The 25891-nt window shown below is 33.1% G+C and overlaps 2 protein-coding genes and 1 long non-coding RNA gene across 3 annotated transcripts in view; 2 read left to right on the top strand and 1 right to left on the bottom strand.

Annotated features, from left to right (window-relative positions):
- The window catches only part of LOC123700363 (bicaudal D-related protein homolog), a 101064-nt gene that overhangs the window by 70491 nt on the left and 4682 nt on the right, over positions 1-25891 (bottom strand). The window lies entirely within an intron of this gene.
- On the top strand, positions 15527-17048 carry LOC123700367. Its single transcript, XR_006752612.1, has 3 exons — positions 15527-15589; positions 16173-16292; positions 16867-17048. It is a non-coding gene; the product is annotated as an uncharacterized LOC123700367 (long non-coding RNA).
- LOC123700365 (putative nuclease HARBI1) lies at positions 20330-22473 on the top strand. Its single transcript, XM_045647560.1, has 5 exons — positions 20330-20869; positions 20972-21240; positions 21317-21472; positions 21587-21743; positions 21923-22473. Exons 1-5 carry the CDS (start codon positions 20613-20615, stop codon positions 22161-22163), a joined length of 1080 nt encoding a protein of 359 aa, XP_045503516.1. The 5' UTR covers positions 20330-20612; the 3' UTR covers positions 22164-22473.

Consider the following 25891-nt stretch of genomic DNA (forward strand, 5'->3'; position numbering starts at 1 on the left):
TAAAATAAGACCTAAAAACATGTGTTTAATTAAAGAGAAATATTTCATAGACGGCCACTATAGAACCGAAAAAGATAACTAATTTTAACTCGATAAAAAAATAAAAAGTGCCAAGTGACAACCCTAAATTTGCAGCGCTATGTTAGGAATCCGAAGCCCCAATATGGAGCCAACAACCGGACGGACATTCTTCGTATATCCACAATGTATTTAGTCATTTATTACCATAATTAACTATTATTAGCGAACTAATTATGTGGCAGAGTTTTACTAAATATAGTTCATACTGTAATAAATCGTTTAAAGGTAAAAAACCTACTTTTTATATTTTTTGGCGTTTTCAGCACTGTTTTGTGTATAAACAGACTAGCTTTCCACCCGCGGCATCGCCCGCGCAGTCAAAGAAAGACCCGCATAGTTCCCGTTCCCGTGGGATTTCCGGGATAAAACCTATCCTATGTCCTTTCTCGGGTATCAAAATATCTCTATACCAAATTTCATGCAAATTTGTTCAGTAGTTAAGGCGTGATTGAGTAACAGACAGACAGAGTTACTTTCGCATTTATAATACATATTAGTATGGATTTATAAACCAAAATTATAATTATTAATATCTCACATTTCTTTTCGCAAAAGGTACTCTACGCTCTACATAATATATAACTAATTTTAATTATTCAATAATCGTATAGAAATAATTAAGATTTTTAATATCTTACCCATACCGTGGGTCTCCAAAAAGTAGCATAATATCTCATTTAACTATTGTTGTTTAACTATTTACAACATGTTACGTCAATACGTACCCGTAACATAAAAACCTTTCCCAGAACTAAAATAAGAACGCAATAATATAATTAAAGAACAACAGCCTATGTTATCTGAATACATAAACAAATATTATAACTAGATAAGATTTTATTTTTTGTTTGTTTAAAACTACTGAATATATTTTTCCAATGATTTGATGTTCTACAATTATTATTAATGTACAAACTATATTTATTTTTTATATTTTTTATTTTATTTATTCTATGTAGTAAACAGTTTTTGTATTGTTCCTCTCTTCAACATTAATTAAACTTTGATGTATATTAATTAACCCTCTATAAATAAATCTTTACTAATATTATAAAGCTGAAGAGTTTGTTTGTTTGAACGCGCTAATCTCGGGAACTACCGGTCCGATTTGAAAAATTATTTCTGTGTTAGATAGCTCATTTATCGAGGAAGGCTATAGGGTATATATCATCACGGTACGACCAACAGGAGTGGAGCACGGGGGTGAAACCGCGCGGAGCAGCTGTGAGAAATTAAACCCTTTAAAATTATCATCACTTACATTAGACGACTCGTATTTGACTTACGAACGAAATAATATTAAAACAACGATGTACGTAATCAGCTAACTTAATTGGATACTTCAACAATATCAAATTAATCTCAATAACTTAAGACACAAAGCCTTGGTTAAGTAAAAGTGAGCGACCACAGTAACCGAATACTTCCTAAGTTGAAACTTAAGTTAGTAAGTCGATCCGTGACGCAACGCTAGTCTCGACCACTTGGGAGCACTTTCATTGCACCCTTGTTAATGAAAGTGTTTGATTATTTGTTAATTAGGTATTTATATTTTTAACTTAACAATAGACGTGACCCGTGACTTCACGTGCGTGGTCCTAGGAATCATACGGTAAGCGGCATAGGAGAGTGACATATTGCTATGCATGACTGCATCCAGTGTAGATAATAAATAATAATAACTTATATAAACTTATAATAATATTCAAAAGACGTCATTTTTGTTATCGACTCTCTAACTTTTTTTTAATATCTTGTGTATTTTTATTTCTTTTTTTACAATTGGTACCTACTGGCGTATAATCACATATCTCATTCGAGATGCACCGTACGCCATCATTTATTTTCATAAAAATACCAAAAAATACAATAAAATGGTAGATCAAGTGTACATGTTGTAACTAGATCAGCTGATTTTATTCAATAAAATTTCGTTTGTCAGAACAGGATAGTAAGGTGCAAGGAAGTTAGATAAACAACATCTGCGCACAGCACGTGACCCAACAATGAAGTTTTGTTTGTAAGGAAGTCCTCAAGCATAGTGATATAACGGAAGCTGTTCGTCGGGTGTTCTTGATTAAGATTTTAAAATGGATGGGTTTAAAATATTTTTTGTTCGTAGTTGTCAAATTGAAGGAGGTTTTCCTTTCGTAGCGTATGTGTGATTTATTAAAAAGGACCATTTTTTAAATCCAATTGTTAATTATTTGAAAAAACAACAATTGGATTAAAAAAATAATCATTATTATATATAAACGTTTTTTTTTTAGGATTTTGTCTGATTATGTTTTTTAATTTATTTTTGTAAGAGTGGACTATTTCGTAAACCGGATGATTGATTTTTTCATGTATAATAAATTAAATAAAAATATATAAATTAAACTTGATAATAATTGATATTTTAATAACTAGCGAAGAAAGTGTTTGCCCTATGGATTATCCCGGGGCATATTTATGTACAAAATATAATTTTATATATGTATATTGTTATGTATTATCCGTGACCTTTCTCACCCTAAAGGAAGGAAGGGTTATTATAAATGTAGCCTGTTGATGTTATAATGTTTAGACACATGTTTATACCTCACCAGCGGAAAGACCGGTTTGAATGCGGTTTCTATTAATTGTCTTGAATGCCGGGAAATAATAAAAAGCCAATAAACATAACCAGCTATTTTCTTGACTATATTTATTGAAAACAAAGTTTTTTTAGAATATAACTATATCTTAGTTAACTCTAAAAAAACAACTCCTTTTACAGTTTATTTTAAATGTGAAACAACTCTTTCAATAAATATCGTACCTACAATAGTTAGTACTAATTTTATAGTAATAAATTAAAACATCGATATTGAATATGAAAGACATATTTTTACAAGCAAAGTCAGAGCACACCACTAGTTCAACATTATTCAAATGTCGATAATTACATTATGCGGGCAACAACGCAATGTACTTACATCATCAAATACAAACAAGGTGTAAAATCTAACGCAGGCGCATGTTTATAGCAATAAATCTATACTATAATACATATTATAAAGCTGAAGAGTTTGTTTGTTTGAACGCGCTAATCTTAGTAAATACTGGTCCGATTTGAAAAATTCTTTCGGTGTTAGATAGCGCATTTATCGAGAAAGGCCATCATATATCATTACGCTAAGACCAACAGGAGCGGAGCCACGCTGGTAAAACCGCCAATTTCCAAAAAAGCCGCTTTAAAATTTTGCCAATTTTTATGTTTTATCACAACGTTTCTCTGCGCTGATAAGAGCAATAGCGATTTTACATACCTATTATGTGAATAAATTTAAATTATTTTCATTAACCCATTTGAGGAAAGTTTTAATTTTGCTTTGGATAGGATTCTGTATTTAGTTGTTTTTAATGATCGAAGATTTTCTACTAAATAATCGCTATCGCTTTTGTCTTATACCACATGATTGGCAGACTTATCTCTCGTTACGTACAAATTGGACGTTGCGATATGACAAGTATGTATTTGACACCACAATACTGGCTAGATAGTAAATGATAGTGTTATCTAATGTATGCTTGTACTGTCTCGAATCGTTTTTAATCTGTCGCAAAGCAATGTTTAAGCCAAAAGTCTAGCAAAATATGTTTATATTAACCGAATCTTTCTCACTAATATTATAAATGCAAAAGTTTGTGAGGATGTGTGTGTTTGTCTTTCACGCAAATACTACTGAACCGATTACAATGAAATTTAGCACACATATAGAGGGTGACTTGGATTAACACATAGGATAGGTTTTATCCTGGAAATGCCACGGGAACGGGAACTATGCGGGTTTTTCTTTGAAAACGCGGGTGAAGCCGCGGGCGGAAAGCTAGTAGGACATAATTCCCGAAAATATCGAACTTTATACTTTAATCAATAGTTCATACCTACATTATTCATTTGATAAATGTTAAAAATATGTAATGATGATTCAAAAGTGCTTCTAGAAGAAGTCTAATTGAATAAATAAATGTTTGAGTTGTATACGTAGTATATTATTATTAGTCTGTGGTTCGAGTTTGATTTTGATAAGTAAAATCTGCGTTATCTAGTGCAAACGAAAAAAATCACCTTGTCAATATTCAAACTTAGCAATTTGTTAAAGAAGCGAATTTAAAAGCACATAAAAATACTTAACGACTTCCGATGGAAGCTACTTCCTGTTTTAGAGGAATTAAATATAAGAGGGTAACTCTCATATTTTTTAAGAATTTTTTGTCCCTTTAAATACGAATTGGAATATTTTTTAATTAGTTTCATCTGAGTTGAAATAAAGATACTACTAATTACTTCTTTTATGAACAAACTGTTAATTAGTAGGTATGTAGTTTTAAAGTAAGTAAGTGTAGTAATTAAATACTATTTATTGGATTCAAATCGCCACACTGCTCGTGACCATACTCGCTGTAAAGTGTAATATCGAGAAAATAATACAATCAATGAATCGCAATAATCTTTCTTCTTCTAATATATAAAAATCAATGCCACTTTTCGTTGTAATTCCATAACTCGAGAACGGCTGAACCGATTTCGATAATTCTTTTTTTATTATATTCCTTGAAGTACGAGGATGGTTCTTATGTAGAGAAAACGTTAATATGTACCACGGGCGAAGCCGGGGCGGACCGCTAGTCTAATATATAAAAATCAATGCCACTTTTCGTTGTAATTCCATAACTCGAGAACGGCTGAACCGATTTCGATAATTCTTTTTTTATTATATTCCTTGAAGTAGAGAAAACGTTAATATGTACCACGGGCGAAGCCGGGGCGGACCGCTAGTATTTAATATGTTTAAAGATACTCATTTCTAACCCAAACAAACTCAAACATTTATTAGACTTCTTCTAGAAGCACTTTTGAAACGTCATTACACATTTTTAACATTTACCACCGAATCGGAAAGCAGTATCTATGCAGAACAACCGGCAAGAAACTCCATAGTTGCTACAAATGTATCAATTGCAGGTAACAATCAACACTAATAAAGTTCTGTATCATGTATGTCCCTTAAAATGATGTTATGATATTATGTAAGTTATGTAAATAGTTACTAAACTCTTTGGATAATTGTTAAATGCTATATTTTTATAAGTCACTAGTGGTCCGCCCCGGCTTCGCCCGTGGTACATGTTGACGTTTTCTCTCCATAAGAACCATCCTCGTACTTCATGGAATATAATAAAAAAGGATTTACCGTTCGAGAACAACCGTTCTCGAGTTATGCGCTTACCAACACATTTTGCGATTCATTTTTATAGTAGATATGGACTAGCTTTCCGCCCGCGGCTTCGCCCGCTTTGTCTAAAACATAATAAATTATATACCTTCCTCTTGAATCACTCTATCTATTAAAAAAACCGCATCAGATTCCGTTGCGTAGTTTTAAAGATTTAAGCATACATAGGGACAGAGAAAGCGACTTTGTTTTATACTATACTAGCGATCCGCCCCGGCTTCGCCCGTGGTACATATTTCGCAATAAAAAGTAGCCTATGTCCTTTCTCGGGTATCAAAATATCTCCATACCAAATTTCATGCAAATTGGTTCAGTAGTTTAGGCGTGATTGAGTAACAGACAGACAGACAGACAGAGTTACTTTCGCATTTATAATATTAGTATGGATGTAGTGACTATACTATAGGTATAGCAGCTTAGCAGTAAGACGTGTAGAATTGGTGTTTATTAACAATAGCTCAGGTGACGCCGAATAACTGCACATGTCAAGGTGCACACTTGGCATTTTGTTACATCTGCCACTTTTTACACTATTAGCATTATTATATTAACATCTGGTACATATTTGTAACAAATAATTCGTAGTTATTTCTATTTTGTGAGGGTGTTGAGTAGATTTTTTGTAGTTGTTTTTATTCGGTAAAGAGTTAATATTTTTGAGGGTTGCCTTCAGTGCTTTATCATGAAGTAACATAGAGGTTTTTGTAGACGTATACGTATAATAATTTGTTTCAAGACAATGTAGTTATGGTCTTACTAATAAAATGTTACCCATTCGCTATGCAATGGATTAGTTATTGCAATAACCTGTCTTGTTTTTATGATTGACGTTTCATGTGAGCAAGAGCAGGACACAGCTATGGTAGAAAATGTTAGAAATGTATCCATTGTTTAACTTTTTATTAGTAAGGCCGTTTATTAATTAATTATTAGTATTTTATTCTTTAGCAATATTATAGGATATTTATAAACGGTGGCAACCCTAACTTACACTTAACAACAGTTAAATGTTAATGAATGTGCATTATTGAAATTATGTATTTTATTGCAATGAAATATATAGAACTAGCTTTCCACCCGCGGCATCGCCCGCGCAGTCAAAGAAAAACCCGCGTAGTTCACGTTCCCGTGGGATTTCCGGGATAAAACCTATCCTATGTCCTTTCTCGGGTATCAAAATATCTCTATACCAAATTTCATGCAAATTGCTTCAGTAGTTAAGGCGTGATTGAGTAACAGACAGACAGACAAAGTTACTTTCGCATTTATAATATTAGTATGGATTGATTCAGAAATATTTATATGCATACATGCAATATGGATTAAGTAAATTATAAATATTTAATGATAATATCGTTAATAGAATAATACACAGAGCATAACAATTAACAAGTTATCTGTATTATATTTTTATTTTTAACGGTAGTTATGCATTTTTTGTAGGTAATAAAATAAGTAGGTATGGTAGGTCTATCAATTCTTAGTAAATTACTCACCCAAAACATAATATATTATGGGCTAGGGACAGTCATTTACCTGTAAATAAAAATATACATTAATAAATAATTGTATGGTATTTTACACCTTATTAATATACATAATGAAAAAAATATTATCGTAATTTTATTTATAATACAAGTGTTTAGTTAAAACAACTATTAACATAAAAAAAACTAAGCGATACAATCGGCATATGATCGAACAATATGATAATTGAACATATTATGTAAATTACTACTAATTAGGCTTCGTACAACTTGTTCGTATTGCTATTTGCTATTGCAAAGCCGAAAACAATCGTTAACAAAACAGCCATAAATTAATGTCATTAATTAATCATTTATGAGGCAATATATCGCGGCCAATTTATGGCACATAAACTACGACGAGGTCACGAATTGTATGCAAATAGTTGCGTTTTAGGAATACTAATTGTTACATGATACATCTAAACCTTGGCTGTAGATCTATCTAGATACGGTTTAAGCTAGGCTTTGTTACCCAGCGACGAACAATATAAAATACTAGCTGCGCTCTGCGGTTTCACCCGCGGAGCACCTGTTGGTTGGCACCGCTCCTGTTGGTCTTAGCATTTTATTTTTATTTTTATTTTTCTTTATTAGGGATAATAAACAGCAGAACAGTGGTTAATTGTACAATAAAACTTAGTCTAAATACAGGTATAACTGTCCAACCAACAACATTATCCACAGTTTGGATACATACATTTTTATACGTGCAACAAATGCGAATAAGAAAAAAATAAATATAAATGTGCACTTAGCCATGGCAATAAAAATAAAATAAATCAAAAATTAGAGATAAAGGTAGAGGGACGCAAAATAAGATACCTAGGTTATTGCATGTTTAGGAGCAGATCAACTAAACTTCTTCGAAACTTAAATTTTGAATTCGAAAAGATGTCAAGGTCAGAGAAATTTTTATTAAAATTGTCAACAACATGACGTAAAGGGGAGCGCAAGCCAGCATTCGAACGACATGCCTCAGTAGCGAATAGATGATAAGTGCGTAGCTTTCGCCGGTATGCAGTTCGTGGCACGGTGTAAAATAATTTACTCACAAGATACTGACAGTCAAATTTGTTATTACAAAGTCCGTACAAGAACATGGTCTGAAGGAGCAAACGCCTATTTTTAAGAGTCAAAAATTTGTATTTATGCAAAACGTCTGAATATGGGATATATTTTTTATGACATCTGTAGTTCATGGTATTGAAAAACCTTTTTTGAACTTTTTCAATAATATCAGCGTACTTGTTGTAAAATGGGTCCCACACGAACGAGCCATACTCTAATTGTGGACGGACCAACGACGTAAATAAGTGTATAAACGTAGAAGGCTTTTTGAATTCCAACGATGCGCGCATTATAAAACCGTACATTCTATAAGCTTTACTGGTGATGTTAGCGATATGTAAATTCATGTGAAGATTTTCGTCGAGAGTGATTCCAAGATCTCGCAAATACGTAACCTTATCTAATGTTACATTACAAAGATTGTAGTCAAATAGAATACGATTCTTATTCTTTGTAAAAGTAATAGTGTGACATTTGGGAATACTTAGATTTAATTTGTTATTAGAACAGTAGGTATTAAGTCGGTCTAAATCGTCTTGTAATTGTATGCAGTCATTTGTAGTTTTTATAGCTTTATATACCTTTAGATCATCGGCATAGAGCAAGAATTTTGAATTGAGAAAACAGGTGTTAATGTCGTTAATATATAAAATAAATAGAAGGGGTCCAAGAATTGAGCCTTGCGGTACTCCCGATGTAATGGTAATATAGTCCGAAAAGTATCCATTGACAACAACTCTTTGTGACCTGTTGGTAACATAAGAAGAGAACCATCTCAGTAAGTTCCCACGAATACCATTATAAGCTACGTGAAGCATGATGATATAGCCTTACTCGATAAATGGGCTATATGCCTATCTAACACCGAAAGATTTTTTCAAATCGGCCCAGTAGTTCCTGAGATTAGCAAGTTCAAACAAACTCTTCAGCTTCATAATATTATATATGTATATATAGATTACTAGCGGTCCGCCCCGGCTTCGCCCGTGGTACATATTTCGCAATAAAAGGTAGCCTATGTCCTTTCTCGGGTATCAAAATATCTCCATACCAAATTTCATGCAAATTGGTTCAGTAGTTTAGGCGTGATTGAGTAACAGACAGACAGACAGACAGAGTTACTTTCGCATTTATAATATTAATATGGATAGTATAGATTATAGTATATGTATACATATATGTATAGATTAAAATTCAATATTTTATATTATAAACTAGCTTTATACTCCACCCCGGCTTCTTTACTGTCGAAGATAAAATTTTTGAAGATTAGAATTTCGCCTAGTTATGTAGTCTACTGTTTACAAACACCAGTCACAGAGTAATTTGAAACAGAGCCAACCGAAAAATTATCAAAAATATATAGTATACTAAAAAACGTCTATTATAGTGTTATTTGTGTATATTGTCATATTCTAAATTAAGACACTAAACAAATTACGTATTACTTGTTACTTGCCTTTTATTTAAAAAGACACTACTTACGTTACTTAACGTCTCAATTCGCATAATACTATATAAGTTCTATTTATTAACCACATCCTGGTTAACCAATGACATGATATATAATATTTCATACTTACATCAAAGGTTACATAATTATGAACCTAGTTTGTCTAACTAATGTATTTCAAAACTGCATGATTGAACTTAGATAATTTGAAACGAAATAATAATTGTAATCAGTCTAGTAGTTTCCGAGATATTTGGAGCCAAACATTTAGTATAGACTAGTTGTGCCTTGCGGTTTCATACGCGAGCGAATCAAATTGAATCAACTATTGTCGTCTTCAACATTTTCTACTCTCCAACTATTTGCACACTAAATCACATCTAAATCGGTGCTGTGGTTTAGCCATAAAGAACTTTATTCTTTAGCTGTATTAGTTAAGTCTGTAACAGTAAACATACAGAAATACTATAACATTTATAATTTCAATAAGCCTATCTTTTTTTAATTCTGAATGATTCAGAATTTACATGAAATCCACTGAGATCACAAAGAACTGCATAAAACTAAGCGAAGCCGCGGGAAAAAAGCTAGTTAGTATATAAAGTTTACGCATGAAGCCTCTCAAATACAGTTAGTTCATATAATAACAAAATTCGACACGCCCCAATACATTTGAAAAGCAAATAAAAAATGTCATTGAGTATTATTATAATACATTTTGTGGTGTCCGTTTGCATTGGAGACATGTTTTAAAATAAATTATATCGATAGGTATTACGAAGTAGGTACAGTACGCGTCACGTAAAAAGAACGCTGGATGAAAGTGATGGGGTGTGTTTGCGCATGGATCGAGTTTTGCACGTAAGCTATGTGCCGGTTATTTTATTTTTGAACTAGGCTCGCGAATCGTGGCTTCTCAACTACCTATTTGTTATTCTTATACCACCTCATAACACCAAATAGACCGATAAATCGCCAATGCGCAGCTTAACCGTCAGCGTTCTTTTTACTTGACGCGACTTATACTTTATAAGTTTAATTATATGTATAATTCAAGATTAATCTTCAAGTGGGGAAGTATCAAATTTAACGAACTGCAAATTTTAAAAACCTATTTATTTATTTTTTTTGTTAAAATATAATATGTACCTACCTGTACGTTACTTTATTCGTGTTTAGACGAAAAATTTATTGAATTTTTCATTAAGGGCAGATTTTTCAATCCTATGGTTAAAATTTATCCGTCCAATAAAGTATTACACGAACATTTTAAAATGTCACCTGTAAACAATTAGAATACATTTTTGAAATGGTAGTTTAATAGGTACGTTATTCGATGAATAAGTTTTAAGTTTTAACCAAGTATTGAAAAATCAGCCCTTAATAATCAATTGTTATGATAGGAAGAAAGAATTTAAATATTCATTTCTAATATTAGTTACCTAGTTATGTTGTTTTTTCACATAACATAGTGATTTTATATCGAAATGAAGCAAAATTATTAAAAACTAGCTTTCCGCCCGCGGCTTCGCCCGCGTTTTCAAAGAAAAACCCGCATAGTTCCCGTTCCCGTGGGATTTCAGGGATAAAACCTAGCCTATGTTACTCGTGGATAATGTAGCTTTCGAATGGTGAAAGAATTTTTCAAATCTGCCAAGTAGTTTCGGAGCCTATTCAATTCATACAAACAAACAAACAAACAAAAAATCAAACCTTTCCTCTTTATAATATTTGTATAGATGTATAGACTAGCTTGCCACCCGCGGCATCGCCCGCGCAGTCAAAGAAAAACCCACATAGTTCCCGTTCCCGTGGGATTTCCGGGATAAAACTTATCCTATGTCCTTTCTTGGGTATCAAAATATCTCTATACCAAATTTCATGCAAATTGGTTCAGTAGTTAAGGCGTGATTGAGTAACAGACAGACAGACAGAGTTACTTTCGCATTTATAATATTAGTATGGATTATTTTAGTCCTTTATTAAATACTAGCTTCCGCCCACGACTTTGTACGTGCATCCCCGTTTTTCCCCGTTCCCGCAAGAATTTCGGAAAATCCTTTCTTGGCGGATGCCTACGTCCTAACATCTACCTGCATGCCAAATTTCAGCCCGATACGTCCAGTGGTTTGGGCTGTGCGTTGATAGATCACTATATCAGTCACCTTTGAGTTTTATATAATAGATTGTAATGAAATTACACACCTACAATTAAGTCAAAAAATATCTTTTAAAAAAAACATTGTTGAACGCAAGTGATAATAATGTTTTTCTCTAAAAAATATATAAAGATGTAATTTGATCAATACCGGCTTAGCATCTATCGCACTTGTGGGGTTTCCGCTATGTTATAACTTATTTTTACGCGTATAAAGTAAATATAATGGAAGGTGTTTTAGCGTGAATAAAATATTATAGTGATAACTATTTACCTTGGAAATTAACACCTGAGAATCAATCTATGTAAAAAAAAAAACCGGCCAAGTGCGAGTCGGGCTCGCGCACAAAGGGTTCCGTAGCAGCAAATATAATAAACTTATTATGTCAATTTATACACCTGGTGAATGGAGCCTAAACTCTCCCGATATTTTGCCTTGTACTTTTATGTATGAATATTAATTTTATATATGTATTTATAAATATTCCGTGCTATAGGCGTGCCCAAATCGGCTTGTGATAACTGAAGCTATAGCTAGCTAGCTAGCTATAGCTGAAAAACTATAAGAGATACTTTGATCAAACCAAAAATCGTTGAAAGAGTTAATTAGCATGCATCACCTCTATTTTTTTTAGAATTTTATACCCCGTAGTTATAAAAATAGAGGGGGGGGGACATACTTTTTACGACTTTGAGAGCTGATATCTCAAAAACCGTTCACTTTAAGAAAAATGTTTTTTAGAAAACTTTATATCATTTTAAAAGACCTTTCCATTGATACCCCACAAAAAAAAAAATAATCGAAATCTCAAATCTCTAAAATCTCTAAAATCGAAAGAATCGAAAAAAAAAAATTTCATCCCTCAGTTACATGTATGGGGGGCCCCACCCCCAATTCTTTTTTTTACTATTTAGTGTCATATTTTTGTAGCGGTTCATACAACACATATTCCCATCAAATTTCATCACTGTAGTACTTATAGTTTCCGAGTAAATCGGCTGTGACAGACGGACAGACGGACAGACGGACAGACGGACATGACGAAACTATAAGGGTTCCGTTTTTGCCATTTTGGCTACGGAACCCTAAAAACGACGTGTGGCACTCGGGGACTGCCGCGGTAAAGCTATTGCATGCTATGCCTTCAAGCTCCGCCCGTCGCAGCGTGAGGTTTTTTCGTTACGGAATTTCTCGATTCGGTCCCCGCGCTCAAGGCCCGCGATAGAAGCTATGCAATGGGCGTTTTTCCATTACCCGGCCCGGCACCGGCACCGACGCCGGCGCCGGCCCCGTGCCATTGCCGGGGAAGCAAAAATGTATGAAAGATGTATGGCTCGCTTTTTCACTTACCGGCGCCGGCGCCGGCACGGCATTGAGTCCTGCCGGCGCCGTCGCCGTCGCCGGGGTAGCAAGCTTCCCACTTGTGCCGGCCGGTAAAATTGCTTAAGTATTGCATATTTATATGAATTGTCATATCACTACTGTACCACTCACCGGGCGTAAACCGGCATCGACACCGGCGCAATGGAAAAACGAAGTCCCGGTGCCGGTACCGGTCCCCGACCATGCCGTTGCCGTGCCGGAGAAGGGCCGGGTAATGGAAAAACGCCCATTAGCTTAAAATTTCTCATGCCACAGTGTTAGTAACTACACTCCGCTGAAACAGTTTGACGTACATATATTGATGAATTTTTTTAAGTACGTGCCTACACCTATTTGACGTAAGTACCTATATTATCAGACCAGCAGAGTCTATTATGTTGGTCTGATATACTTCTATATAATTTGAATTAATATACTTACCTCTGTTAATTTAAGCTTTTTGTGTGTGTGTGTGTTTGTACAAATAATGTATACCTAGTGCATTGTGTAAATTGCGAAGGTAATTTTGAAAGTTTGTGAATTCTTCACATAAGTATACGTAATATGAAAATACATACCTATATATACAGATTTTATATCATTAGGCACGTTTTAATTTCACATAATATAGGATTTACGATTAGATAACGGATTAAAACCACGATTTATTCTATGTTTATCGTTACGCACAGCGAGTGGATACACGTGTTGACTTAATAGTCATTATTTATGTTTGGCAATACAAACATACAAAAAAGAATAAAGCTAAAATATAAAATTCTTATGTCGCGGTGTTGGAAGTTAAACTTCTTAGAGAAGGCTTCACTGATTCTCACAAAAATTTGTGTGCATATCAGGAAGATCAGAGCTAGTAACTCCGTATTTAAAAATCTACTATACTATACTAGTTAATATATAACGTTGTTCTGCCTTACTCTTATCACTTAGGGGAAAAGAGAAACAATTTATGAAAACTAGAATATGTTGTTCGTTCTTTATATTGAAATAAACTTTTTAAAACTCATACTTAAAAAGTTAAAAACAAAGAAATCGTTCATGAATACAAATCTATGTCAAAATCATAAAGATCCGTTTTACAAAGAAAGTGCCATATAATTTCGGATTATATCATAATTGGAAAGTAGGGTACCTTAGTTACGTATGAAATAATAAATTTATGTATTGTGAAAACAATTAACTTGGTTTAATTAATGATAACTTGTCCGCGTCTGCATGTAAGGATAAGTGTAACAAAAGACATCAAAATACGTCGAGCCGTTTATTATAACAAAATAAAACACAAAATTGTTTAGCTTTTCGACAGCGACATCAGTAAAAAAAATCTCATGGGACTTTTTCTCCATGGGAGGAATCTCCAGTACAAATCATATCATAAACTCGCTCTGTTCGAACGTGAAAAACAAACAAACACACATTACAAACAAAATTATAAAAAAATATTATTTTATAATTTTGGAACATTCTTTATTTTGTCAAAAACATTAACTTTACAAAAATATGTACGCTGACTCTTAAACTAGAGGAACTATGTGTCTTAACTTTTTTTAAAGCAAAACAAAAATTCGGTTTGATTACAAAAAGTATAAAGATTGCCCCTACGGCAGGTAGGTACGTGAGTAGTCGGCTTTATAGAACAACTAGCGGTCCGCCCCGGCTTCGCCCGTGGTACATATTAACGTTTTCTCTACATAAGAACCATCCTCGTACTTCAAGGAATATAATAAAAAAAGAATTATCGAAATCGGTTCAGCCGTTCTCGAGTTATGGAATTACAACGAAAAGTGGCATTGATTTTTATATATTTTTATATATTAGATGTTCATTTCTTTCTGCACGTAATTGAAATCAAGATATCTCAGAAATTCCTAACGTCACGATTGTTATCAAAATATTCGCATCTGACAAGCTCTCGAGATAACAGATGTAGGTAGGTCATATTGATCTGGAATATACCTACCTACTTTCAAGAATTTATTGTTTTATTCGTTTAAATTATAAATGTATTAATTAGGCAGTTGCATTAGATACCTCCATTTAAAGTTCACGCAAGCAAAACAATAGGCCTAGTTACAAAAAAATCCTATTCAACAAAAATATTTGAAGATTTCACAAAGAAGCATGAACCAGCTCATACCTAAATTAAAAAATATAATAGTCATTATATTCTTTTTTTTTTATTTTTTTTACGTCTATCCATACTTTAAAACAATATTTACCTACTTACTTTATAAGAAACAACTTAAGATCAGTGTAGACGCACCATAATACTTACAAAGTAGGGTAAATACATATTAACTGACTTATGATATTTACACTTAACGATATAACCCCATTCTATAATTAATTCCTTATAACGTTACTTATTTATATAAACATAAATGTGCACTTATATAAAAGTAATTTATCACATAAATTTAAGAGATCTTATACGTACAATAAATACGTGTAAAATCAACTACAAGAACACATTTTTTTATATAAATTTATACAATTTTTTTTAGTTATAAGTGGTAGTGGTAGGTATAACAAACACGAAAGTCTTTTACATAGCTATACTAGCGCCCCGACTCCGCATGGGCGCAAACATTAGAACATTAGGAAGAAAATGTTGCGAAAGCAGATAAAAAAACTACAGTTATTGAACCCAAATAGGTAAGTTTGATGTTTATCATGCTTATTTATATTTATTATGTCTTTCGGCCGCTACAAGTCTAAAGATTTCAACTTCCAATATATTGATTACTAGGTATATTTACAAGTCTAATTTGAGAAACGCATAAATCAAAATTTGAAAGTTATTTTTACTTGTAATAATTAGTAATAAATATTATTTTAATTTTTTGGAGTATTATATGTTTACTAAGTCTGAATTGAGCAACGCACAAATCAAGATTTTATAATTTTATGCACTCCGTCTTTATTTTTATTTATAACTAGAGGTCCGCCCCGGCTTCGCCCGTGGTACATATTTCGCAATAAAAGGTAGCCTATGTCCTTTCTCGGGTATCAAAATATCTCCATACCAAATTTCATGCAAATTGGTTCAGTAGTTTAGGCGTGATTGAGTAACAGACAGACAGACAGACAGAGTTACTTTCGCATTTATAATATTAGTATGGAAGTATGGATTTTATTATTGGTATAGAATAGATAAGTAATGTTTTAGTTTTTTTTTGAGATTTCATCTTCCAATAAATATACTACTGATTTGTGTATGTATGTTTATTTCTAACAGCGAAGCGCGACCACGAAAAATCCGATGAGCAGCCTGCAAGCCAGGACGCAATAAAAGACAAACCATGATTACCAGAAACTGATGTGGATCTTCAGACAGTTTCATATAGTACTTTTTTGTGTAAGTTTATCTTATGTTATTTATTTATAAGTCATAAGATTGAAGATAGTAAAATATTTCAGACTAGTGTAAGTTATCACTGACTGGTTACCACTTACCAAAATTTGTTTTTATGCATATTATGCATAAGCATAATTACTTGTAAATTTTATATAAAAAAATATTTGAAAAATTTGTATGACGATGCCGACAGTCGACTTTTTTTACGAGCTCGGACAATAGAGCGATAAATGAACGGACACAGCTGCGAAATTTTACTAATTTTTATAAAAGCACTTGTTATACTAATTGCGGTCAACCGTAAAATTTTGCAAACAAAAGAACGATTTTCTCAGAAAGTTTGCTGTGTATGACGCCGACAATCGAGTTTATTACGGGCTAGGATAATAAAGCGACAAAGGAACGTACACAGCTGCGCAATTTTTTTCTAGTTTTGTGATGAAAGTATCTTTATAATAATCGTGGTATTATAATTGGTTTATCAATGAATTTTTCTATAAATCTTTTTTTGTTATACAGAATTTTCGTTTCATTCATTCTCTCCTATTATAACTTATTGTGGTTGTTTCAGCAGCACAATGTACAAGGACAGCTCAAAATGACGAGCAAGAAACATATTTATTTTCGGAACAAGGTGAAGAAGAAAAAATGAAAGTCGTATCAAGAAGATAAACATTGGAACAATAAAATAGTACCAAAACCAGCATTCGAAAATATCTGTTATGTTATGTTATATTATATATCAAATGTCAAAATTCTATCTTTATCTATACTAATATTATAAATCTAAAGAGTTTGTTTGTTTGTTTGAACGCGCTAATCTCGGGAACTACTGGTCCGATTTGAAAAATTCTTTCGGTGTTAGATAGCCCATTTATCGAGGAAGGCTATAGGCTATATATCATCACGCTAAGACCAACAGGAACGGAGCAATGCGGGTGAAACCGCGGGGAACAGCTAGTATATCATATATCTGATATTAAATATATCAAAATGTCGGATATATTTATTAAAAAAAAAATCAAAATTGTAAATAATATTTTTTTGTTATTGATTTTTTCAATAAATATGATATATATTATGTAAAAAAAAAACCAAACGTAAATAGCATAAGTCTATTATGTATTTTTATTATCATATTGTACGTAAAGTCCCCATGACGAAAAACTATAAAATATTTTGTTTACAAAGATGTTCAAATAACTTATATAGGTAGCGACAATTCTAACAATAACAAATCATTTCATCATAAAATAAATTAGTCGCAAGCTCACTTTTTGTAACCAGACTTGTACCAATTAAAAATCGACCTTCGTGCAAAGGAACAAAGGTCGTTTTTCTAGTCCGATGGGTCCGGCAACGAAAAGACGTTGCCGGATCGCTTTACTCGGCTTTAACCGCGCGAATATAAGAATTTAAGTAAAGTTCATTGAACCTCCGTTAGTTCCGTATGTTTCCGTCATCTATTCAGTTGTGTGGCATGGCGAGGGGATTTTCGTGAAGCGTCCCGCGCGCTCTTATGCTCCACCCAGGGGGCGTAGCCCAAAAGGTGCACAAACACGATTGTATTTCGTCTTAAGGTACTATTTATGTATTAATTTTGATGTGCATTATACATACTATAAACCTTTCTGTTGGATCATTATCTTTTAAAAAAATATGTATAAAAATACCTTTAGTTTAAAGATCCCTATACCTAGGGACAGACAGATAAATGAAGAATGTATTTTTTTAGTTCTATATCCCGGTTTAACCCTTTGAGAACCGGGATAATCAGCTAGTTAAGTTAACAATGAAACTAACGTCATATACAGTTATTCATGACGTCACACTCAGGTGACGCGTCATAAAAACACAATCAACACCGTTATCGATAATTGTGTGAAGTACGGACACGGTACAGTTAGCCAACACAATGCTCTAGGTAACCTATGGTGCCCTAGTCTTGTTCAGATGGAGATGAAAAAACTAGATGAGAACAAAAGAATGGGAATTTGTCTTGTAATGCGGGTAGATACTGCCTGTACCACACAATGCTCTAGGAAACCTATGTTGCCCTAGTATTATTTCTGTAGACGAAAAAAACTAGATTACAGAAGTGCTTGTAATGTGGGTATTTGCTGAAGTGAGTTCAATGTAAATACTGTTGTGTGGTGATCTGAGATTTACGTTGTACTGTGTACAGTGTACACGCTCCAGAATGGCAAGTCAATTGCCCGACTCGTGTATGCGAGCGAGAGGTAACATACTGTTTTATGCAAGAGAGAAAGAGCGGGTCATATAAATGGCTGTTGCATTTTAAAATACAATATTGTTGGGGTATCCACGTATCTGTATATCTATTTTATACGTCATAATTGGTAATATTTAAATGACAGTTTATAGTTTTTTGTATGTATATTTTGATAAAGACAACAAAACACTAACAAAAACTTCAAATTTCAAATGATAGTCAATATAAAAAAAAATTTATTCATAAAATATTGGCTTGATATTACAAAAAGAAACTTAAATCTTGTTTATAAAAATCGACTAACAAGCAATTTTGATACTCAAATTAGTGCATTCATTTACAACAATATTCAAGTTACTTAAGTTTACAAAACATTACATCACCTCACGTTTCTTAAAACATGAGTAAGACTTAATTAACTGTTAACGGTTGTGTGATTAGTACAACAACCCAGTATATCACTAACGAGCATTTAACCCAACGTTTAAACCAAAGTCTTGATAAGTATCTAAAACAAGTGATTGTTGAAAAGACGGAAAAGAGAAAAAGCGGCCAAAATAAGAAATTACCACAATAATACGTTTTTTTCATGCATGCAATTTCGCTATAACAATTTTGTTAATTCTATTACATTTACAATTTTGTAGGATATCACATTTTCGTGCATTCTTATAAAATTGAATAGTTTATTTGTTTGAACAAGGTTAAGTTAAACTGCAGATTCGAACTAATGGTTAATTATTTTAGCGTTGTATAGTTCATTAATCCATACTTTATATTTATATACCGAAATACTTACCAAATCTGATTAGATACACTTTTATGCTCTTGTTTATACAATATCCATACTAATATTATAAATGCGAAAGTAACTCTGTCTGTCTGTCTGTTAATCAATCACGCCTTAACTACTGAACCAATTTGCATGAAATTTGGTATGGAGATATTTTGGTACCCGAGAAAGGATATAGAATAGGTTTTATCCCGGAAATCCTAAACCAGGAACGGGTTTTTCTTTGAAAACGCGGGCGAAGCCGCTGGCGGAAAGCTAGTTTATCTATATAGAAATGTATATAAAACTGAAAAGGTAACCACAGTTATTATTTAAATTAAGTGAAAGTTGTGCCTAATAAGAACGCATATTATACCTTATGCGAAATTTATACCAAACAAATGAATGAGAATTACCTTAATTGTAGAAAACAGTACCTTCAATACATAATCTAACGTCTTTCGAAGAGGAATTATCAATTTATTAAAAACAGAAAATCATTTTTACCACTAAAAACAAATAAGACTAAGGAAAGATCAATCTAATCTTTCAGTGAATCATCCAGTAATGTAATGTAATGTATTAAAAATTTGCATACAAACATATTTTGTAATAATCGAACCCAAAACTCAACGAAGTTTACCCCAAACCACTAGTGCAGGACAAAAACGCTCAGGAAACAGCTGGCAGCAACGGGACATCTGTCGGTGGCTTATGGTGCCCTGGTACTTTGCTAATAGTTATTTTAATTGAGGAAACGCTTTTTAAACACGTCTAACATAAATTAATAAAAATAAGACAAAAAATAATATACTATAAGCTCTCAGTTGCAAAAGAAATAAAAATAGGAAAAAGGCAAACGTTATGAGGAATAACGCGCGTCTTTCGCTCTGAAACCGTTAAGTTTTTTAACCGACTGCGTTTGAAAAATGACTGTTCTTCAAGTGTATATTGACGTATAGTGTAAACTATAGATATTTGTTTACTAGTTGACTAACGCCCGAAATTAATAATCAATCTTGATCCCGTTTTGCCCATCTCTGATTGATATATCAATCCATTTTTCGCATAAATCATGCCAATAAGCGATCCCCGGATTGAGTTTGCTATCTCAAAAATCAGTCAATCTTTGGGAGGGCGGATCACAGATTAAAGGTTGGCCTCTGTTCGAAAGTGACAGTTTGTGCTTGCCAATAACCAATCCGTCCATTTTGACATTTACTTCGATCGGTGTTAATAATCGCAGATACCAATCCTTAAAATTGTACGGTTTGTCGCAAGCTTGTTGAAGTATATTGTACAGAAACATAAAAAAATGGCAAATATATTATTTAGCGACGATAGTGATGATAGCGATATGGAGCTACTTGCTCTGTTATCGGACTCGGATACCGAAACCGATAGCGAAGCTGATGAGGAGAGACAACGCGCTAGTGCTCGCAGGATCAAAAGGGTCAACTATATGCAGAGTCTGGATGATGCTGAGTTCACCTTCAGGTTCAGATTATCTAAAACTGTAGTGAATACTCTGTTAACACAATTGATGCCTTTAGTCCGTGTAACTTCCACCAGGTAGGTACACCACACAACCACAACCTATGTAATCTTCAGAAAAATTAAGTTATCATTTTTCATAGATCTTAATTATCCATCTTTAATGTTTTTATTTTATAGGAATCACGGGGTTTCACCACTACATCAACTGTTATTAACATTGAGGTTTTACGCATTGGGCACAATGTTAATTTCTGTAGCTGACTTTGTTGGAGTCTCTACATCAACAGCAGGCCGAATTGTACGCGATATATCATCAGCAATCGCCAGCTTGTATGATGAATACATTGCTGTTCACCAACAAAGTGCAGAAAAATTTTACAGAATTGCTCGGTTTCCTCGTGTTCTTGCTGCAATTGATTGCACTCATATACGTATTCAGTCACCATGTAAGTTTTTGATAGCTTATTACACATTTGAGTTTGTTATTATTTAATTACTGACCTAAATTATGGTTACATGCAGGTCAAATAATAGGAGAAGAATTTAGAAATCGCAAGGGTTACTTTTCCTTAAATGTGCAAGCAATCTGTGATGCTGATCTAAGATTCATGAATGTAGTTGCTCGATGGCCAGGTTCAACACATGACGCCACAATTTTCAACAACTCTGTTCTTAGAGGTGTGTAATGTGCAGTTATGCATTAACTTTTACTATACTCATTTATCTTTTTAAAAGTTGTAAGAAACCTTAGTAAATATCTATAAACATATAATATTGTCTACTTGTTTACAGCTCAATGTGATGCAGGTCTGTTTGGTAACCGCTGGATGCTTGGTGACAGTGCTTATCCAAATAGATCTTATTTATTAACACCTGTTTTAAATCCTGTTAATGAAGCAGAACAGCGATACAATGAAGCACACATAAGAACTAGAAATACCATAGAGAGGTAATTTCATAAACAACTTTAATCCCTAGGATTCTAAAGTTAATTCAATAGTTTAATTTGATGGACTCCAACACAATCTTAGTATAATAGGACCTACCTAGGCTAGTAAGGTTAGGAGCTACACAAAATTTTGTGTGTAGTGAAGCAGTTCACCATAATATATTATTTCTTTATTTCAGAACATTCGGTGTTTGGAAGCGACGATTTCCTGTAGTGGCGCTTACATTGCGCTTATCCTTACCAAAAGCGCAAGCAGTAATTATTGCCACTGCTGTGTTACACAACATTTGCAGGAACAATAATTTGCAAGAACTTTCTTCTGAAGTAGATTTACCACCAGAAGATACTAATTTTATAGATCTAAATAGTGAAGTCACAGATGTCCAACAAAGAGCAGTCCTTATTAGTAATTATTTTTAGTAGATTTTTAGTAAGCTTATTTTAAAACTATCAGGTAGGACAAATCTGCCCTAAAAAGTTATACCTAACTATAGTTAAATTATAATTAATTTATTTTGACTAGTTGATGAAGGAGGAGATTAAAACCATCTCATCAAAATTATTAGCTACTCCTTAATTACCCCTAATGTAACAGTAAACAATGTCTAAAACTAATTGATTCAAATTCAGAATTATTTATTTCAAACAGGCCAAACTGTTGCTTTTATGACATGTCAAGACTGACCACCGGTTCAATCACAATATCAATGTACCTTTACCTTTATTACAATGTAAAAACTGACTTTGTAATTTCTAATCATTTATGCATCATCTTTGTTAAAATATAAAGATGAATATTTTGTCTTAGTCTATATTATTATAAATATACTGTGAAGAGGTACAGGCACACAAAAGGGTGACTCAATAAAGAAAAACAAAGTAAGGATATTGTATCTAGCTTTATGTAGAATTTTAAATAAATTATACAACAAATAATAGTTATATTACTGCAAAAATACAAAGACAGAAAAAAGATTATGAAGAGGAAACATTTCCTGTATTTCCATTGATTAATTATCAATGTATTATGAAGTACATACTATTAATGTATCTTTAATAAAACACATGTAAAACAAAAATCTTGAATCTATCTAAATAGAAATTTAAGCAAACGTTACTTTGCCCTTATCAGGGTGTAAAAAAGTGGAGTTGGTTTAATCGTGAGAAGACAGTGTATGTTATTACTTGTTACTTATCAAGTATCAATCTATAATAAAAAAATGAATCCCAAAATGTGTTGGTAAGCGCATAACTCGAGAACGGCTGAACCGATTTCGATAATTCTTTTTTTATTATATTCCTTGAAGTACGAGGATGGTTCTTATGTAGAGAAAACGTGAATATGTACCACGGGCGAAGCCGGGGCGGACCGCTAGTCTGTAATATAAAAATGAATCCCAAAATGTGTTGGTAAGCGCATAACTTAAGAACAGCTGAACCGATTTCTTTAATTCTTTTTTTATTATATTCCTTGAAGTACGAGGATGGTTCTTATGTAAAGAAAACGTGAATATGTACCACGGGCGAAGCCGGGGCGGACCGCTAGTTATGTATAAAAAACTAAGCCATATATTATGTGATACAATTTAGCACATGCGTCATCATAATCCACTGAGATGGCTATCAATATTTAACCGATTCCGATAAGAATTTTTAATCCTAATTTTACTGTTTTTGTTCTATCAACAATTATAATAGATTATTTATAACCACTACAACTAAACCTACTATACTAACAAAACATCGTCCGTCCATCCGTGTATCAAATACTTCCCGTGCACGCAATATAGGTATGTAATTATACATGTCCGGCCTGCGCGTGCGCAGGGTGGATTGCCCTGCTGAATTATGATTTAAAATTTGGATACTCACTTGCATCTTGTATTTTGTCTAAATTGTCGGATTGTATACGTAGTATATTATTATTAGTCTGTGGTATTATGATTTTTAATAAGATTTATGTTATTATAGAATATAGATACATAACAATATTGCAGCAATAACAGCTACCTATATATTTTCAATTTTGTATCTATTTTTATATATTTTGTATACATATATATTAGCTGACTGCTAGAGCATCAAACAAACAAGATAAGAAATTACCTAATATCTAAATGCAGTCTTCTCAATCAATATCTGAAGAATACCTACCTTCCTTTTATTTTGTATTATCTAAGTCTACCTAATTGATAATATGATAAAATAATGCCGAGTTTCAATAAACATCTAAAGAAAAATAGGTTTAATTGACATACATATTTGTTAATAAATAGAATATTCCTGAAACTTTTCCCTTAACACCATATCTCTAGAAACATTTTCATTTCCTCTTTAACAACAATCATTCCCAAAAAAATTGACAAGGAATGCATAGTTGCGTGCCAGCTTCATGCTCCGATATGGCCACTTGATCTGATAACCGTTATCACACACAAGGTTATCATGACAGGTGCGATACTTTAATAATACTCTAAATATTTCATTGTATTTTTAACCGACTTCAAAAAAAAGGAGGAGGTTATCAATTCGGCCGGTATATTTTTTTTTTTTTTTTTTTATGTATGTACACCGATTACTCCGAGGTTTCTGAACCGATTTACGTGATTCTTTTTTTGTTCGATGCGGGATGGTGTCGAATTGGTCCCATAAAAATTTTATTCGGATAGGCCCAGTAGTTTTTATTTTATGAGCATTTTTGTCTGTAGGTATTTGTAAATTTTGCAAGTGCAAGTTTGAAGTCGGTTGTTTTTAACGCAGTTATCACTTGTGTATATATATAATCCTCGCCTGCTCGTTCGCTTGTACTTTAGACGCCTTATACTATCGAACTGCATTTACCCATTCAAAGATAGTTCAGAAGCGTTTTAGAATGGTCAATATGCATACATACAATTACTTATACTAGAGTAGCGCAATGACCCAAAGAGAGTCTTGTTCTCAACAATAAGAGCTCCCATTTAACAAATAAAATACATAATTTAATATTTATACCGATTCGGAAAGTTTCTGCAGAGAGCCGGCAAGAAACTCGACTGATGATCCAAATGCCTCATAACATTCGGTCAATCCGGTTTTTTAACACAAAAATACTACACGTATCTTAGAATTAAGCACCTACAGTTTAATTTTTACGGCCCAAGCCTATGCAATTAATAAATAACAACAAGTTAAACCTTAAAGGCAAACACCTTTCAATATATAATTATTTATTTCATGCACTAGTCCCATTTACATACCTACCTACCTACAAATAATTTACACTATGATTCATAACATTACAAACACCACAATCAGTATTATTTTTAGATTAACACGATAAAATGAAATATAATTAACAGAACACGTAATTAATAGCATAGGTATGTACTGAAATAAAATCGATAATCGATAAATAATAAATCTTTTAATTCTGATGTAGGTACCTAAATAATGTACAATAATTTACCTCTAGGGTCATTTAATAGGCCCCAATAAAGCCAATAAGAACTATATTTACGTCTTAGTACGCCCGCAGCTTCGCCCGCTTTGTATAAACTCAAAATTATACACTAAAACCTATGCTAAAACCTTCCCCGAGAACTTTATCTATTAAAAAAACCGCATCAAAATCCGTTGCGTGCAAAAAGTTTTAAAATTTAAGCATACCTACATAGCTATGGACAGAGAAAACCACTTTGTTGTGCATATTACGTGGTATAAGGTGTTTACATATTGTAAAAGTATTAATATCATATAGTTTTTATTTTATTAACCACTAGCTTTCCACCCGCAGCTCCGCCCGCGCAGTCAAAGAAAAACCCGCATAGTCCCCGTTCCCGTGGGATTTCCAAGATAAAACCTATCCTATTTCCCGGGGTAAAAAGTAGCCTATGTCCTTTCTCGGGTATCAAAATATCTCTACTTATACCAAATTTCATGCAAATTGGTTCAGTTGTTAAGGCGTGATTGAGTAACAGACAGACAGACAGAGTTACTTTCGCATTTATAATATTAGTATGGATTTATAACATTAATGTAAACTTCACTATCAGATGGTATTTATTTAATTAAGCAAAGTTTTACAAAACAAAAATAAAAGAACCACGACACTGGCTAAAACCGAAACGAGGTCGTGACCTCGGGCCGCTCTCACGAATTTGCTTCTA

The sequence above is a fragment of the Colias croceus genome, chromosome 19, assembly GCF_905220415.1.
Source record: "Colias croceus chromosome 19, ilColCroc2.1".
Classification (NCBI taxonomy): Eukaryota; Metazoa; Arthropoda; class Insecta; order Lepidoptera; family Pieridae; genus Colias; species Colias croceus.

Excerpts from the sequence above, each read along its gene's own strand:
- LOC123700365 (XM_045647560.1), top strand. The coding sequence starts at position 20,613 with ATGGCAAATATATTATTTAGCGACGATAGTGATGATAGCGATATGGAG. Across the intron at positions 21,241-21,316 it reads TATACGTATTCAGTCACCAT|GTCAAATAATAGGAGAAGAA; the intron begins GTAAGTTTTTGA and ends GGTTACATGCAG. Across the intron at positions 21,473-21,586 it reads CAACAACTCTGTTCTTAGAG|CTCAATGTGATGCAGGTCTG; the intron begins GTGTGTAATGTG and ends ACTTGTTTACAG.